The 17,090-nt window shown below is 38.0% G+C and overlaps 1 protein-coding gene across 2 annotated transcripts in view; it reads right to left on the reverse strand.

The window, feature by feature from the left end:
* LOC133259644 (ubiquinol-cytochrome c reductase complex assembly factor 1) overlaps positions 1-17,090 on the reverse strand; it is a 94,368-nt gene that overhangs the window by 63,493 nt on the left and 13,785 nt on the right. Inside the window, exons 3-4 of one of the 2 annotated variants that reach the window (XM_061437376.1) lie at positions 8,063-8,149; positions 6,621-6,728 (exon numbers count right to left, since the gene is read on the reverse strand). In XM_061437376.1, coding sequence (XP_061293360.1) covers positions 6,621-6,728; positions 8,063-8,149 — 195 coding nt within the window. The remainder of the gene's footprint in view (positions 1-6,620; positions 6,729-8,062; positions 8,150-17,090) is intronic. The other variant, XM_061437377.1, reaches the window with a different exon arrangement.

The raw sequence follows: 17,090 nt of genomic DNA on the forward strand, positions 1-17,090 counted from the left end.
GAACTGTGGTGCTAGAGAAGACTCTTGAGAGTCCCTTGGACAGCAAGAAGATCAAACCAGTCAACCCTAAAGAAAATCAACACTGAATATTCATTGGAAGGACTGTTACTGAAGCTAAAGCTGAAGCTCCAATACCCTTGCCACGTGATGCAAACAGCTGACTCATTGGAAAAGACCCTGATACTGGGAAAGACTGAAGGCAAAAGGAGACGGGGGCGACAGAGAATGAGACAGTTAGACAGTATTACTGACTCAACGGACATGAATTTGAGCAAACTCCAGGAGATAGTGGAGGACAGAGGAGTCTTATGTGCTACAGTCCATGGGGTCACAAAGAGTTGGACAAAACTTAGCAAGTGAACAACAACAATAACCACAGCAACTCTTTTTAAATGAGTTTCTAATGAATATAAAACATAGTAAAAGGATCAACTGTTTACTATTCCCCAAAACACTAAGAATTCTCATAGAATCTTAATCTGAGTGATTTTAATTTATTCATGAGCTGTATACTGAAGATTTGTATATTTTACTGTATGTACATTATATTTTCAAAAAAATAAATCTAAAAATGAAAAGTAAATTTTTATGAACTGTAGGTCTGAAGACCAACTCAGTGCTAAAGGAACAAGAATTTCTAAGGACTTTCAAAATATTTCCTTAAGGATACAATTAGTGTATCAACAAAAGACTTGTAGAAGCTTATTTTTCTTTAAAATGACAGAGAAAATTACTCAAATATGCACAGACTAAATATATATATATATATATGCAAATGATGTAGCAACTGAGGAAAAACCAACCTAGAATTTTAGCAGAGCAGTTTTGTTATTAAGGTTCAACGTCACCAAGGATATACTATATCTACTACTACATAATATTCATATCTCAGTTTCTCATGGGCAGAAATACCTGTTATAAAATAAAGTATTATGTCTTTGATTGCAATTAAGATTTGTTATTTGCTAATTTGAAATGTTATATTTTCAATGTTTTTTAGCCTAAAGTTCATATGGGGGAAAACAAAACAACATATAACCAATGGAAATTAGGTACATTTTTATGGGCAATAAATCAGTGTTAGAAGCCCACATTTAAACAAAACTCCAAGGGAAGAGCAATTTAAACTTAAAAGCAAGCAGAATGATACATAAAGATAAGAGCAGAAATTAATGAAACTGAAAACAAAAATAATACAGAAAATCACAGGCCAAAGCTGATTCTTTGAAAACATCAATAAAATTGACAAGGAATAAAAAGAAAAAACAGGGACTTCCCTGATGGTCTAGTAGTTAAGACTCTGAGCTCCCAATGCAGGGGACCTGGGTTCAATCCCTAACAGGGCACTAGATCCCTCATCCGCAACTAAGAGTTTGCCTGCTGCGACTAGAAGATCTTGCATGCTGCAGCTAAGATCAGAGATCCCTTGTGCTGCAACTAAGACCCAATAAATAGATAAATACATATTTTTCTAAAAATAAAAGAAAGAAAAAACAGAGAAGACATGAGTTACCAGTATCGGAAATCAGAGAATAGAGGGAACATCACTATATATCCTAAAGATGGTAATAGGATAATATTATGAACAACTTTAAGTAAATAAACGTCATTATTTTAGATGAAGTGGACAAACTCACTGAAAGATACAAGCTACCAAAGTTCACAAGAATAAATAAATAACATGAATAGTCGTATCTCTGTTTTTTAGCCACTACATGTAGCATGCGAGATCTTATTTCCCCAACAGGGAACCCCGAGCTCCTTGCAGTGGAAGCATGGAGTCTTAACCACTGGACCACCAGGGAAGTCTTCCTACCTCTATTTTAAAAACTGGATTTGTTGTTAAAAATCTTCCCAGAAAGCTCCAGGCTTGAGGGCATCACTAGAGAATTCTATCAAATATCTAAAGAAATGATGTCAAATCTACATAAACTCTTGCAGGAAAAAAGCAAGGAATACATCCCAGCTCATTCTATGATCCAACATTACCCTGGTATCAAAACCAAAGACATCAAAAAACAAACAAACAAAAAACCCTAAGATATCAGAAGAAAACAAAACAGTAAAACCATAGTCTTCATGAACACAGATCCAAAACTCCTTAACAAAATACTAACAAATCAAATCCATCAGTATTTTTAAAAGAGAACATATGATCAACTGGAATTTATCCCAGGAATTTCAAGTTAATTCGACATTCACAAATCAGTGTAATTCACCATATCAGCAACCTAAAAAAGCAGCATGTTTCACTTTTTAACACCTACAGGTTGGGGGAGTATTTTATATAGAAGCACTGGTCTGTACCATTGCCAAACTAATGATATCCTAATGATACCATTATCCAAATGACTTGGCCTTGACAGGCCTATTATTATCCTTGAAACAGAGTGTTTAGGACATCTGTAGGCTCTTCATTTCAGTCAACAAATAATTTATTGAGCGCCTAATTCAGTGCCTAACACTAATTTGGACACTAGGAAATACAGCAATAAACAAAGCAGTTAAAAACTCCTTTCATGGAACTTAAGGCCTAGTTTAACTATCATGACACTTTAAAAATTTTTCTTTTTTATTTTAGGCCTCACCTTGTGGCATACGCCCCCTGCATTGGGAGCAAAGAGTCTTAACCAGTGGATGGGTGCCCAGGGAAGTCCCAACACAGTTATAATTTCAAGTAAAATTCCTAATGGCCTATGTCAAAATTTTTTTTAAATCTGCAGTTTCCTTTCAATTCTTATATACAGTCTTCTGGTTCATAATTAATGACTTTGCCTAAGGAAAGGCACACTTGCCTGCAAGGCCCCACATCATTCCTTGAGAAAGAGGTTTTTCCCCACCACACGTTCATGAAGCAAGCATTCATTACAAATAATGAAGACCTCACCAGATTGGCCAGTGTATTTATACAGTGCTCATACTGTGGCAATGAGGAGCATTTTATAGTTCCTCACTTTTCCTGCAGCAAAGCCAAGCCTTTATACTTGGGTGAGCCATTTTCCTGGACAAATCTCTAAAGCAAGTCCCTTAAGACCATCACACAGGGACTGGAAATAACAACTCGGGGAAAGAACCTCTTCAAGACTCATGTGTTAATATAAGTTAAGGAAGTAGGTGGACTAAATTTCCATCCAGTCAATACAAATTGTTCTGGTCCTCGGATGACTTCATGTTTATTTCATTCTAACTTTGGAAGACTCCATCAGTCTAATTGACTAAAACACAAGCACCTAAGACAGTTTTGGGAAATGAAAATCAGCTTTCCCAATAACTGATGCCGTTTGTACCATCCTACAAGATGAAAAACCAATCTAGTAAAAGGCTTGCACTCACAGCTATGTGAGTTGGAAGGGGCTTTGAAGTCATTTGAACTTTCTCTTCTGTACTGGAATTCCTTCTCCAGCATTCTTGATTCATGGTCAACTATCTGGGCCCCTGTTCAAACAAGCCCAATGACCTTGTGAGGCTACCTAGTCCACTGGAGGACAATTCTTGTTAGATTTTTGTTATACTGAACATAAATCTGCTTCATGTAACATTCATTAAACATGATCTGCACGCTGGAACACCTCAGAGTAAGTCTCTCCTTTTTTTTTTAGTATATTTATTTATGTATTTAGGAGAAGGCAATGGCAACCCACACCAGTACTCTTGGAAAATCCCATGGACAGAGGAGCCTGGTAGGCTGCAGTCCATGGGGTCGAAAAGAGTCAGACACGACTGAGCGACTTCACTTTCACTTTTCACTTTCTTGCACTGGAGAAGGAAATGGAAACCCACTCCAGTGTTCTTGCCTAGAGAATCCCAGGGACGGGGGAGCCTGGTGGGCTGCCGTCTATGGGGTCGCACAGAGTCGGACACGACTGAAGTGAGTTAGCAGCAGCAGCATTTATGTATCTGGCTGCACCGGATCCTAGCTATGGCAAACGGGATCTTCAGTTGTGACACTTGAGTTCCTAGTCATGCCATGTGGGATCCAGTTCCCTGACCAGGGACTGAACCCAGGCGCCCTGCACTGGGAGCAGAGAGTCCCAACCACTGGACCACAAGGGAAGTCCCTCTCCTTTTTTTTTTACATTTCTTCCTCAAATATCTGAGAAGAACCATTAGTCTCCTCTTTCCAGGGAAAGCATCCCTATTTCCTTCAACCACTCTTCATTCAAGTTTCTGAAGGCTTCACAAGGCTCACTGCCCATTTCTGAATGCATTCCAGTTTGTCAGTGTCCTTCAGAACAGGAATAACTTTTGGCTTAATGCTAATCTGAAAACTGCCTATTCAATGACATGTGGCTAAATCTGTTAAATGTTATCTTTATCTTAACCTGATACTGTTCCATAAAGATAATGAAAAAAAATGGTTATTTCGCGATAGTCAAATAGGTAAGGAAAAGCTACATTTAAATTCCTGAATACGCATCTAGAAAAAAAATGGAACCACACTCGAAAACATTACATAAAAAGACGGAGGAAAGATGGCTGACAATGCTGATGTGGAGAGACAAGCAGACATTTTACTCCCTAATGAAAGACATGTGAAAAGACAAAATTCAAAGATTCTTGCCAGTGCAACCCCAATACAAGTGTCTGCCACAGACTTCTGAGTCAACATTTGCTGAAAAAGGCTCTTTCAAAATGGAAAGCTGTACCTACATTTTCCCACCCAAATTATACTAGAATGTCATACTTTGATGTTTTGATGTCACAAAAATGAAGGTTATATGGCAACAGATGCTGCCACATCACAAAAGATTTTTTAAATGCAATTAGAGACTTAGTTGAGGTCACAAGGGAACCAAGAAAAATTAGAGACTAACTTAAACTAAAACAGTGAAGAAATTTTCCTGATGATTTAGTAATCCTCCAAATGGTAGCCAACTTTCCCTCTGGAATCATAAAAATACAGACGAGACAAAGCATATGGAAGCAACCAAGTGGAACTCAACCATCAAGAAATTAATAAAACAGTCAATTTTTTTCTCTTCTCTTTTTTTCTTTCTGCTCTTATTTCCCTTTTAATTTCTTACTTTCAAACAAAACACTTAAGCTTTTAAATCCAAATGCTAGGATTGCAAATCTTTTTTTTAATAGAAGAAAAGATCCTGCTTAATATTACCAAATATACCAATGACTATCATTTGTCAAGGAATTATGATGTAAAAAGAGATAACTTTAAAGAGCATAAATAGTATTTCATTAATGATTAAGAAGGCACTTCATAACCTTAGGGTCTCAAGAACATTATTATAACCGAGTATATGTGTCTTATCTTCTATACTTTTCAAAGCCCATTATAGACAAAATGCTGGTAGAATCACTGTTTAATTTATGTAAAAGGGAGGGTATAGAAAAAAGCCTGTATGTGTTGCAGTTAGAACTGTTAGGAAGACAGCCAGATGTTTTAAGAGAAAACTAAAAGTAGAGTCCACAATAAAATTGAAGTTCTATAATAATTTGACTACAACTTGTTAAAATGGTGTAAGTGAAATAATTTAGTCATTCTGAGGAAAGCTATGGTGTTTTCTAGAAAAGTCTTCTCTACTGCTTTGTATTGGTTTGCTTTGATTATGACTTATGACTATAACTTATGACTGATCAGGCTCATCCAACATTCTAGCAACCTTGAAAAGTATTAAAAGGTACTTTTGCCATAACTGTAGAAAGAAATGGAGAAGGCAATGGCACCCCACTCCAGCACTTTTGCCTGGAAAATCCCATGGACGGAGGAGCCTGGTAGGCTGCAGTCCATGGGGTCGCTAGAGTCAGACACGACTGAGCGACTTCACTTTCTTTCACTTTCCACTTTCATGCATTGGAGAAGGAAATGGCAGCCCACTCCAGTGTTCTTGCCTGGAGAATCCCAGGGACGGGGAGCCCTGCTGGGCTGCCGTCTATGGGGTCGCACAGAGTCGGACACAACTGAAGCGACTTAGCAGCAGCAGCAGTAGAAAGAAACAGTAGTACTAGAAGATAACTGGGCTGAGAAAAATCCAGTGATTTGTATTTTATTACTTTAATTGGTTAGAGCATTTCTATAAAAGTCCAGAGGCAGCAGCACCTGATGCAAAGAGGACATTCACTCATTTATAGCAAGTACTATATAACAGATACTGTGCGAGGCCAAGATCTCATGAGCAATGACACAGCAGACAGCCCTCCATAATATGAATTATAATAAATCACAGAATTTAAAAAATGCTCATTAACAAAATTTTAAAGAAAATCACTACCATGACATACAGAAAATCACTTATGAATCATAGAAAGTAATGTTTCCTTAAGAACACTGCCCATCAGAACATTTGGCCCATCTAACTTCTTAGAACTTATCTATATGGCATTCACATGGCAAAGATCTGGAAAGACCAGTCTTATTCGATTGCCTGCTACTGAGATACTTCTAAGGAATCAAGTTAAGGGAGTAGAGGCAGTCTTTCAGCCCTACATGCTGTATAGACCTGACTTAGAATGGGAGACAAGGGGATACAACATGTTTTAAAGCTCTCAAAATAATACATTCATTTCACAAAAAGCAAAGCAGAAGCTTTAAAAAAAAAAAATCTTCTGCAAGGAGAAGAAAGCATAAAGCTCAAAAAGAAAAATGAGAAAAACTTAGACTTTACCCATTTACTGTATTTCAGAGGTCCTGTGAATCCCATGGCTTCTATTATCTTTGTGAAAGCACCAACCTTCTCCTCAACAGGCTGTGGTGAATCCTTGGTAGAAGAAAGCTATTTAATAAAAAAGAAGAAATCAAAAATCAGTTGCAAAAAAAATTTCTTAAAAGAATGCTTTTATTTCTCGTTAGGTCTAAGGAGAATTTTTATTGGTTAGCTTTTTTTCACCCAGAATTTTTAATTCTCATTTTTCTGGGTACTTCTTCACTCAGTACAAACATATCTGGAATCCTAATCGATGTCCTCCAAATTCCAAAGCAAACATACCCACCCCATTTAAGTTCTATAGAAAAGAGTATTTTAAAAAAGGAATCTTGACCGCCCCCCAACTCCCAAGGAACAATTCTGAGAAGAGGAATGTTCTGTTTATTGACATTATAGGAAAAGGAAAGAAAAATATTATCTGAAAGCAGACAAAATCATAGACATAATCAACCAAAGCAAGCACTGAAAACATGTTTTTAAATTCCTGTATTTTTAGTATAACAAATTTTATTAAAGACTATAGATACATTTGTCTAGTCAAGGCTATGGTTTTTCCTGTGGTCATGTATGGATGTGAGAGTTGGACTGTGAAGAAGGCTGAGCACCGAAGAATTGATGTTTTTGAACTGTGGTGTTGGAGAAGACTCTTGAGAGTCCCTTGGACTGCAAGGAGATCCAACCAATCCATTCTGAAGGAGATCAGCCCTGGGATTTCTTTGGAAGGAATGATGCTAAAGCTGAAACTCCAGTACTTTGGCCACCTCGTGCGAAGAGTTGACTCACTGGAGAAGACTCTGATGCTGGGAGGGATTGGGGGCAGGAGGAGAAGGGGACGACAGAGGATGAGATGGCTGGATGGCATCACTGACTCGATGGACGTGAGTCTGAGTGAACTCCAGGAGTTGGTGATGGACAGGGAGGCCTGGTGTGCTGCGATTCATGGGGTCGCAAAGAGTCGGACACAACTGAGCGACTGATCTGATCTGATAGATACATTTTGTAGTTCACAGAAAAACTCCATGGAAAACCTTTCTAATGCTAAGCCTCTCTAAATGAAGCCAGGCTATCTAACTAATAAGAAATTGTCCAGAAGTTAAATATTACTTTATTAAAAAAAAAAAACAAAAAAACCTATGACTTTTCCTCTAAAGTGCTTTTTAAGCTAGAGAGTATAATGGAAGAAATACAAGACATGGGATCAGAAGCCTTAGGTTCCAATATTCAGGTGGTCTGTCTCCTCCCATCCTTGTGACCCTAGGCAAGTTACTTTACTTCCCTAAACTTCATCATCTGCATTCAATAAAATTTCTTGTCTCATCCAGGTAACAATTTTGCTGAATTTCAAATAAGAATACTTGTGTGAAAGCATGCCACAGACATAGAAAGAACTCATTAAGTCTCACCTTACTTGTGGTATGATACTTCCTCCTCAGCTCAATGTCTACTCCAGGAATTTGTACTGATCCACCACATGCTAGGGCCTGGCTCATCTGGAGTCCCGGGAGATATGAGGGGACAAAAAAAAACCAGATGTAAGCAACACTGAGCACACACTTAGAAGGTTATTGTGAGCAGAGATACTTCAAAGTAAAAAATATAGAATCTTTCCAACCTTCCTTAACCCAGTTCCTAATGGTTATCTGGTACATACTCAACAAACATCTGATGAATACCTGAATAAATTAAAGAATATAAAATACCTTTCACAAAATGCTATGCTATGCTATGCTAAGTCACTTAAGTCGTGTCCGACTCTGTGCGACCCTATAGACGGCAGCCCACCAGGCTCCCCCGTCCCTGGGATTCTCCAGGAAAGAACACTGGAGTGGGTTGCCATTTCCTTCTCCAATGCATGAAAGGGAAAAGTGAAAGCGAAGTCGCTCAGTCGTATCCGACTCTTAGCAACCCCATGGACTGCAGGCTACCAGACTCCTCCATCCATGGGATTTTCCAGACAAGAGTACTGGAGTGGGGTGCCATTGCCTTCTCCTTCACAAAATATGTACACAATAAGTAGTAGAAGTTTTCATCATCATTGTCAACATCACTGTTGTGCAGATCAGAATTGTCTTCCTTCTACATTTGTACTGCATTTGAAAGCACTTTGCCAATATAACAGCCACTGAAAGTGAAAGTCGCTCAGTCCTGTCTGACTCTTGGTGACTCCACAGCCTATACAGGCCATGGAATTTTCCAGGCCAGAATACTCGAGAGGCCTTTCCCTTCTCCAGGGGATCTTCCCAAACCCAGGGATTGAACCCAGGTCTCCTGCATTGGAGGTGGATTCTTTACCAGCTGAGCCAGAAGGGAAGCCCAAGAAGACACGAGCGGGTAGCCTATCCCTTCTCCAGCAGGAATTCCCAACCCAGGAATCGAACCAGGGTCTCCTGCATTGCAGGCGGATCCTTTACCAACTGAGCTATCAGGGAAGCCATTATCTACAACTATTATGTGCCAGGCACTATGTAAGTGCCTTACAATGAATGTGCCTTGTATATAAGTGCCTTATGGAATCCTCACCATAATCCTACCAATATTGGTAATGTTATAATCAAGACCAATAAATATAATTTTGAAAATAAATTCCTATGGAAAAAATAATATGCAAACAATCCTCCTCCTACCATTATTCACAAGAGTGAAAACTGGGGAATAAGTCCAATGAGAAATGAGGTGGTTAACTAAATTAAGGTTCAGTCACTCAATGGGAAATCAAATTATCAGATTTTTACTAGGCTTTATTTCTAAAGGCAGTTTTAGGCTCCCACCAAAGTACAGACAGCTCCCACATACCCCTTCCCACACATTTACAATATCTGCCACTATCAACATCCCTCAATACAGTGGTACATTTGTTACAATGGATGAACCTACACTGATACAACATTATCACCTAAAATCCACAGTTTACAAGAGATTATTATTTAGCAACATGAAAACACATTTATGCATAAAATTATAGGTAGATACACAAATGCATACGTGCAAGTCTAAAACTGGAACCTATTATACAGAGTGAAGTAAGCCAGAAAGAAAAATACCAATACAGTATACTAACGCATATATATGGAATTTAGAAAGATGGTAACAATAACCCTGTGTACGAGACAGCAAAAGAGACACCGATGTATAGATCAGTCTTATGGACTCTGTGGGAGAGGGAGAGGGTGGGGAGATTTGGGAGAATAGCATTGAAACATGTATAATATCATGTATGAAACGAGTCACCAGTCCAGGTTCGATGCACGGTCCTGGATGCTTGGGGCTGGTGCACTGGGACGACCCAGAGGGAGGGTAGGGGAGGGAGGTGGGAGGAGGGTTCACGATGGGGAACGTGGGTATACCTGTGGCGGATTCATTTCGATATTTGGCAAAACTAATACAATATTGTAAAGTTTAAAAATAAAATAAAATTAAAAAAAATAAAATAAAATGGAATACACAGAAATGAATTATTTCACTATGCTGGTAGAATATGCAAGAGTTTAGGAACCTAGTTTCCATACTCTCAGTACTATTATATTTTCTTTACAATATAAAGTGGTGGGGAAGGAGTAGCAGGAGGATTCCTTTCTGTTTTATTCCAAGAGAAGGGACACACTGAAATGAAAATGATTTTTCCTTTAATACTAATGAAGGAAAAAATGGAATTTCTAAATGTGGAGAGTTACTATTTACTTTTCTTTCCAAACAAGAATATTAAAAGATTAGTCAGGATTCTTCTGGTCAGTGCCAAGGACTTACACTTAAATTCATAGGTATCAAGAAGGCTGTGTAACACTAAACACAGAACAACGCCTATTGTATCTCATACATCAATGTAATGGCCCACTGGAACATGAAACACTTAAACAGGTTCAAGGAACACAACCAACAGTCTCAACAAGCTGTGCTTTGGGGCACGTTATATTAAATGACATGATCTTTTTCTTCCCCAGAAAACATCTAGTTTCCCCACACCTAAACATACCTATAAACACATACATTTACTTTTTTGTACTACCCATTCTTGCCCTTGCCCCCTAAAAAAGATTCCCTTGACCTTTAAAAACATTAATTTTTCCTCTGTTTAAACCAAAAAGATATCAAATAACTTTTTGTAAAGAAAAAAAGAGAGAGAAAATACCCCAAAATACTCACTGTCACTTTTTCAAAGAGGCCTTCTCTGACTGTTGTATCTAAAACAGTTTTTTTGTCATCCCATGATTCTCTATCATAGCAGTAGCCAGTTCATTTCATTCACAGTACTCATTACAATGTACAAGTATATTTTTATTACACACATATTTATTTTCTATCACCACCACCAAAAACATCCATGAGGGTAGGAACTAGCTGTATTACCAGAATCAAGTACAGTGCATTATACACAGCAAACACTTAAATATTTGTTGAATGAACAAACCTAGCCACTTGTAAGGTTACTTCTTATTATATGCTTCTTCATAAATGTATTTATTTTATGTTTTAGCTACACTGGGTCTTCCTTGCTGCACAGGGTCTACTCTTTGTTGCAGTACACAGGCTTCTCATAGCTGTGGCTTCTCTTGTTTCGAAGCACAGGCTCCAAGCCTGTGGGTTCTGTAGTTGGGGCACATGAGCATAGCTGCCCCTCGGCATTGTGGGATCTTCCCCTACCAGGGATGAAAGGGATCAAACCTGCATCCTCTGCATTGGGAGGCAGATTTTTATCTACTGAACCACCAGGGAAGCCCTTATTATACATCCTTCTTCTTCTTATCTACACACATATCATGCACACATGTTTCCTCCAACTTTTATTAAATACCCATAATATGCCAGCCTTTGTGCCAGGTTTTAAGATAAAACAATCCCTATGGAGCTCATAACCTTGTGGAGAAGAGAAAGAAAATTCACTTTACTTTCGTATTTTAAAATGTTTAAAGACCACCCACCAAACACACACACACACACACACACGCAAAGCATCAGAAAGGATATAGAGCAACTAGAACTCTCATACTCTGCTGATGGGAGTATAAAATGATACAATCACTTTGAAAAATTATTTAGCAGTATCTATGAAGCTGATGGAGAAGGCAATGGCACCCCACTCCAGCACTCTTGCCTGGAAAATCCCATGGACGGAGGAGCCTGGTAGGCTGCAGACCATGGGGTCTCGAAGAGTCGGACACGACTGAGCGACTTCACTTTCACTTTTCCCTTTCATGCATTGGAGAAGGAAATGGCAACCCACTCCAGTGTTCTTTCCTGGAGAATCCCAGGGACGGGGGAGCCTGGTGGGCTGCCGTCTATAGGGTCGCACAGAGTCGGACACGACTGAAGTGACTTAGCAGTAGCAGCATGAAGCTGAATGTATACACATTCTGTAAGATTCAACAATTCCAATTCTAAGTATATACCCCAATAGAAATGGGTATATATGCTCACAAAAACGTACACAAGAATGCTCAAAAGAGCCCTATTTATAAAAGCCCAACTAGAAACAATCTAAATATCCATCAATACATAAGTGGAAAAATTAATTGTACAGTCAGACAACAAAATACTCTACAACAATGAGAATGAATAAACTACTACAACACAGAGTGACATAGATGAATTTCTAAAACAAAGTTGAATGAAAGCAGACAAACAAAAGAGAGTACATACCGTATGTTTGAAAGGCAAAACTACTCTGGTGTTCAAAGAGAAAATTGCTTAACTTTGGTTAGGGATAGAGACTAGAAGGGGATCAAGGAACTTCTGGGGTTCTATTTCTTGATGTGGGAGCTGGTTACGTTCACTTGGGGATAATTCATTGAGTCACATACTTATGACTTATGCCTTTTTGTATTTTTATTATACTTCAATAAAAAATAGAAATTTAGAGATCAAAAAGATCTGCAGTCATCAGAAAAGAGATCATGGATAAGCCTTAAGATGACAGCAGCATAGAAAAGGTGAGTGAAAAGACAAAGGTGAGAAGCATGGGGTAGTGGAAGATAAAAAAACAGGGTTAGAAGCTCCAGCTCTGCCTATCTCATATGTTTGTTTTAGAACCAAATAAAATAATCTATGTAAAAGAGATGGGTAAACTTCGATGCATAAAACAAATATGAAAACCTGTTCCAGACAAATCCAATGGCAAACTCTTATGCAAGCAGCCCCTCATTAAGTGAAATGCTAAAATTTCACTCTTCTTTTTTGCTTCCAAAAAGTTTCTAAAAATGAAAAGACCTTCCTGATCTGAAAGAAATAGAGAAAGAGAGGAGGGAAAGAAGGAAGGAATGAATGGAGGGAAGGAGGGAAAAAGGGAAAAGGAGAGAAAGACTCAGCAATTCTTGAATATCTGGTCCTTTTAGCAAAACTATAAGCTCCACCAGGGCACAGTATATCTTATACTTATTTTATTTTCTGTCCCACTGCTCAACACCATTCCGGGCATGGTGGAGTCAGCACTCAATAAAAACTAGGTGGGATTTTTTTTTTTTTTTTTTAAATAGAAGGACAATCTGGAGAAGGTCCAGAAAAGAACCACAGGAATGATCAAAGAGATGAATAAAAGGTCCTAGTGGAAAGGTTAAAACGAATTGAGGCTGTTTAGCTTGGAGAAAAAGCAATTAAAGAACTAAGGAGTAACTTAGAATAACAACACTTGAGCTGGAAGGAATCTCAGAGATCTTCTAAGTCCAACCTATTCCTTTCACAGATGAGGAAACTAAGACCCAGGGAGAGGCTGCAACTTAAGGTAGTTTTAGGACAAAAAAAAATTTTTTTAAGTTTCCATTTACAAGATGAGGAGAAAATTTACCCAAGGAGCATGAACATAAATAGCAACAAAAACCATAGTTACAATTTACTAAAGATCTCCCATATGCCCAGCATCTGTATGCTTGCTGTTTTACTTTTGTTATCTCACAGCAATCTTGCAAAGTTGATACTATTTTTTCCCCATTTTAGAAATAAGGACTCTAAGGCTCAAAGAAGTAAAGTTCATTAAGGGGTAAAACATATATTCAGAATTCTCTTCTTTCCCCTAGCTGATTTCAAAAACCTAAGTAGAGTTCAACATTGGCTAATGTACACTTAGCACCCAGATCTTAATTTCTAAATATTCCTAATATTCTTCTCCAATAAAAGGAACCAGTGCTCCCCAGGGAAACTGTTGACTCTAGGACTAGAGCAAATTAAATACAGCATGAACCTGAAACATTTGTGGTGCCCAAGAAATACAGAAGTGTTCAAAAACTGAAGGAATATAGAAAAGAACTTGAAGAAGCTCTCAACGGCCAAACATGGGACAATTTGATCGACAAAATAAATAATGAGAATAGATTATAACTCACAGAATAAATATCCATTAGCTCATACTGATACAAACAAAATAATTGAATAAACAAATAAATGGAGAGGAAGTGACAGCTCATCGTTACAGGAGAATTCCAGTCAACAAATGGAGTAGGTATTGATGGAATTAGAAAATGACCATCAAGCAAACACCACAGTAATGACTACTGCAGTCAAGAACCATAAATAGAATTATCACATGATACAGCAATACCACTTCTAGCTAAATATAAAAAAAAAAAAAAATTAAAAGCAGGAGCTTGAAAAGATATTTGCACACTTATCTTCACTGAAGCATTTTTCACAATAGCCAAGATGTGGAAGTAATCCAAATGCCCACTGACAGAACAATGGATAAAGAAACTGTAATATACAAATACAATGGAATATTATACAGCTTTAAAAAAAATCTTATCACATGCTATAACACAAATGAACTTTGAAGACATAATGCCAAGCAAAATAAGTAACAAAAAGACAAATACTGTATGATTCCACTCATACGTAGCATTGTACTCAGTGTCTGACTCTTTTGTGACCCCCTGGACTGTAGCCTGCCAGGCTCTTCCGTCCATGGAATTTTCCAGGCAAGAATACTGGAATGGGTTGCCATTTCCTACTCCAGGGCCAACCCAGGGATCAAACCCACATCTCTTGTGTCTCTTGTATTGGCAGGCAGGTTCTTTAGCACTAGCGACACCTGGGAAGCCCCACAGGTAGCATTAAAGCAGTCAAAATCATAGAAACAGAAAACTGGAAAGGTGGTTGCCAATGGCAGGCAGGGGTATACATTTTCAGTTTTGGAAGATGAAAAATCTCTAGATATATACTGTTTAACAACGTGACTATATTTTACACTACTGAACTGCATACTTTAAAATGGTGGTAACTTTGTTATGTGTATTTTATCATAATTTTTAAAGTAATTATTACATACCATTAAAAAAAAGAACCATCAATGGACGCTAAAAGTAATGAGCAAAAAAGTATAAGAAATATGTACCATCTCAAAGTATCTTCTCACAAGACACTAATTACAAAGGGGAAAACAGTGACTTTAATTAATAACCAAGTGACCAAGGTTAACATCACCACTAATAAGACATATTGGCATCATGTATCCCCTGATATGACACACTGAGAAGGAAACTGTCACTTTTTCCAAAAATGCATAGGCTTAATCTAATTTTAAGAAAATATTAGACATACCCAAACCAAGAACCAAAAAAGGAATTAATGGGGGGAAAAGACTGGAATAGGTATACAGATTATTTAATAGCATTACATCAATGTTGACTTCCTGGTTTCAATAACTGCACTATGGTCACATAAGATGTTAACATTAAAGGAAGCTAGATGAAGGATATATGGGAACACTACTCTTTTTATCACTTTTTTATGTTTATTTCAAAATTTAAAAAAAATTTTTAAGTAGACTCATCAAAGTATGATAGAACTTCAAGAGGTTATTTAGAAAAGATAGTTGAGAATCCAACATCCCTAGCCTTTTGAAAACAATAACAGGATTATAGCAATGGACATTACCTTAGAGATCTTCTGATACTACCATTCATCCAATGAAAGATACTTTTATGTCATGCCCCTAACACAGTCTTCCAATCATTGCTTGAATATTTCCAGTAAGAGTAAATTTACTTTGCCAAATATAGCCAACACATTCCATTACACCACAATTTTAGTTAACACAAGGTTCTTCCTCATTCTGAGCCAAATCTGCCTCCCTCTCGGACATGCGCCTGAGGATGTCATTCTGAGGCAGAGTTTTCCAACCAGAATTCAAAACTGGGAAGATGTACCAGCAAGGTACGGTCAACATGACAAAATGTCCAGTTTATTTACAATGGCTGAAATTACATTTTGTCAGTATGAGATAAACAACTACAAGTTATTTACATGGATGCCTTGCTATAATGCTGTCCGAGAACCTAGTACAGTACCTGGTATGTATTAGGTACCCAAGAAATGTTTATTGATTCAAAGAATGAGGCCCAAGTCAGAGACTGATAGAATGAGCTCCCCCTTCCACCTTCTATACACACATTATTTACAAACGACTTAAAGCTACAGGACAAATTCTATTAAAATTTTCTAGGACTTCCCTGGTGGTCCAGTGGTTAAAAATCTCCCTGCCAACGCAGGGAACACAGGTTCAGTCCCTGGTCTAGGAAGATTCCACTTGCCTCAGGGCAACTAAGCCCATTGCCACAACTACTGAGCCCCAGTGCCGTAGCTAATGAAGCTGCCTGCTCTAGAACCTGCACTCTGCAACTAAGAGAAGCCCAGGCGCCCCAACTAGAGAGTAGCCCCTGGTCTCTGCAACTAGATAAAAGCCCAGGCAGCAATGAAGACCCGGCACAGCCAAAAATAAATAATTTTTCAATGCATACAAAGACAAAAGCAGAACACAGCCCAAAAACTTCTGAAAAGAAACAGCTACCTGACTATCTAAAACAGACCCCTCTTCTGCACAAATATATTCTTCATTCATTCATTTATTGCCTCTTCTGTGCCAGACTCAGTGAGAAGCCCAGGAAATACAGGGACAAACAAGACATTCTCAGAAGGGCAAGACTTATATACTAATTGAAGGGAATTACTCTGCATTTTAAATACTTTAACATATTAATATAAATAAATTGCATAGTATATAATTTATACATCAAAAATAAATTTTCATTGCATTCAATATGAAGAAGATCAATGGCTACAAAAGGAATTTACATAAGTTGGTAATAAAAATAAATTCCCAGTAGATAAATGAAGAAATGATAAATGCATACAGTTTTTACAAACCAGAATACAACTGATAAACACAGAAAAATGTTTAACCCTGATAAAGAAATGCTAAGCAAAACAAAGTAATATTTTCTACCCAATTAGTTTAAATTTTTAAAAAACATCCAATGTAGGGACTTCCCTGGTGGTCCAGTGGTTCTGCCTTTCAACGCAGGGGAGGTGGGTTCAAACCCTGGTCAGGAAACTAAGACCCCACATGCCTCAGGGCAACTAAGCCCACAAGCCACAACCGGAGGGTCTATGCACAGCAACCAAGATCCCGCATGATGCAACTAAGACCCGAGACAGAAGATAAATAAATTA

Source organism: Bos javanicus, chromosome 13, assembly GCF_032452875.1.
Source record: "Bos javanicus breed banteng chromosome 13, ARS-OSU_banteng_1.0, whole genome shotgun sequence".
NCBI lineage: Eukaryota > Metazoa > Chordata > Mammalia > Artiodactyla > Bovidae > Bos > Bos javanicus.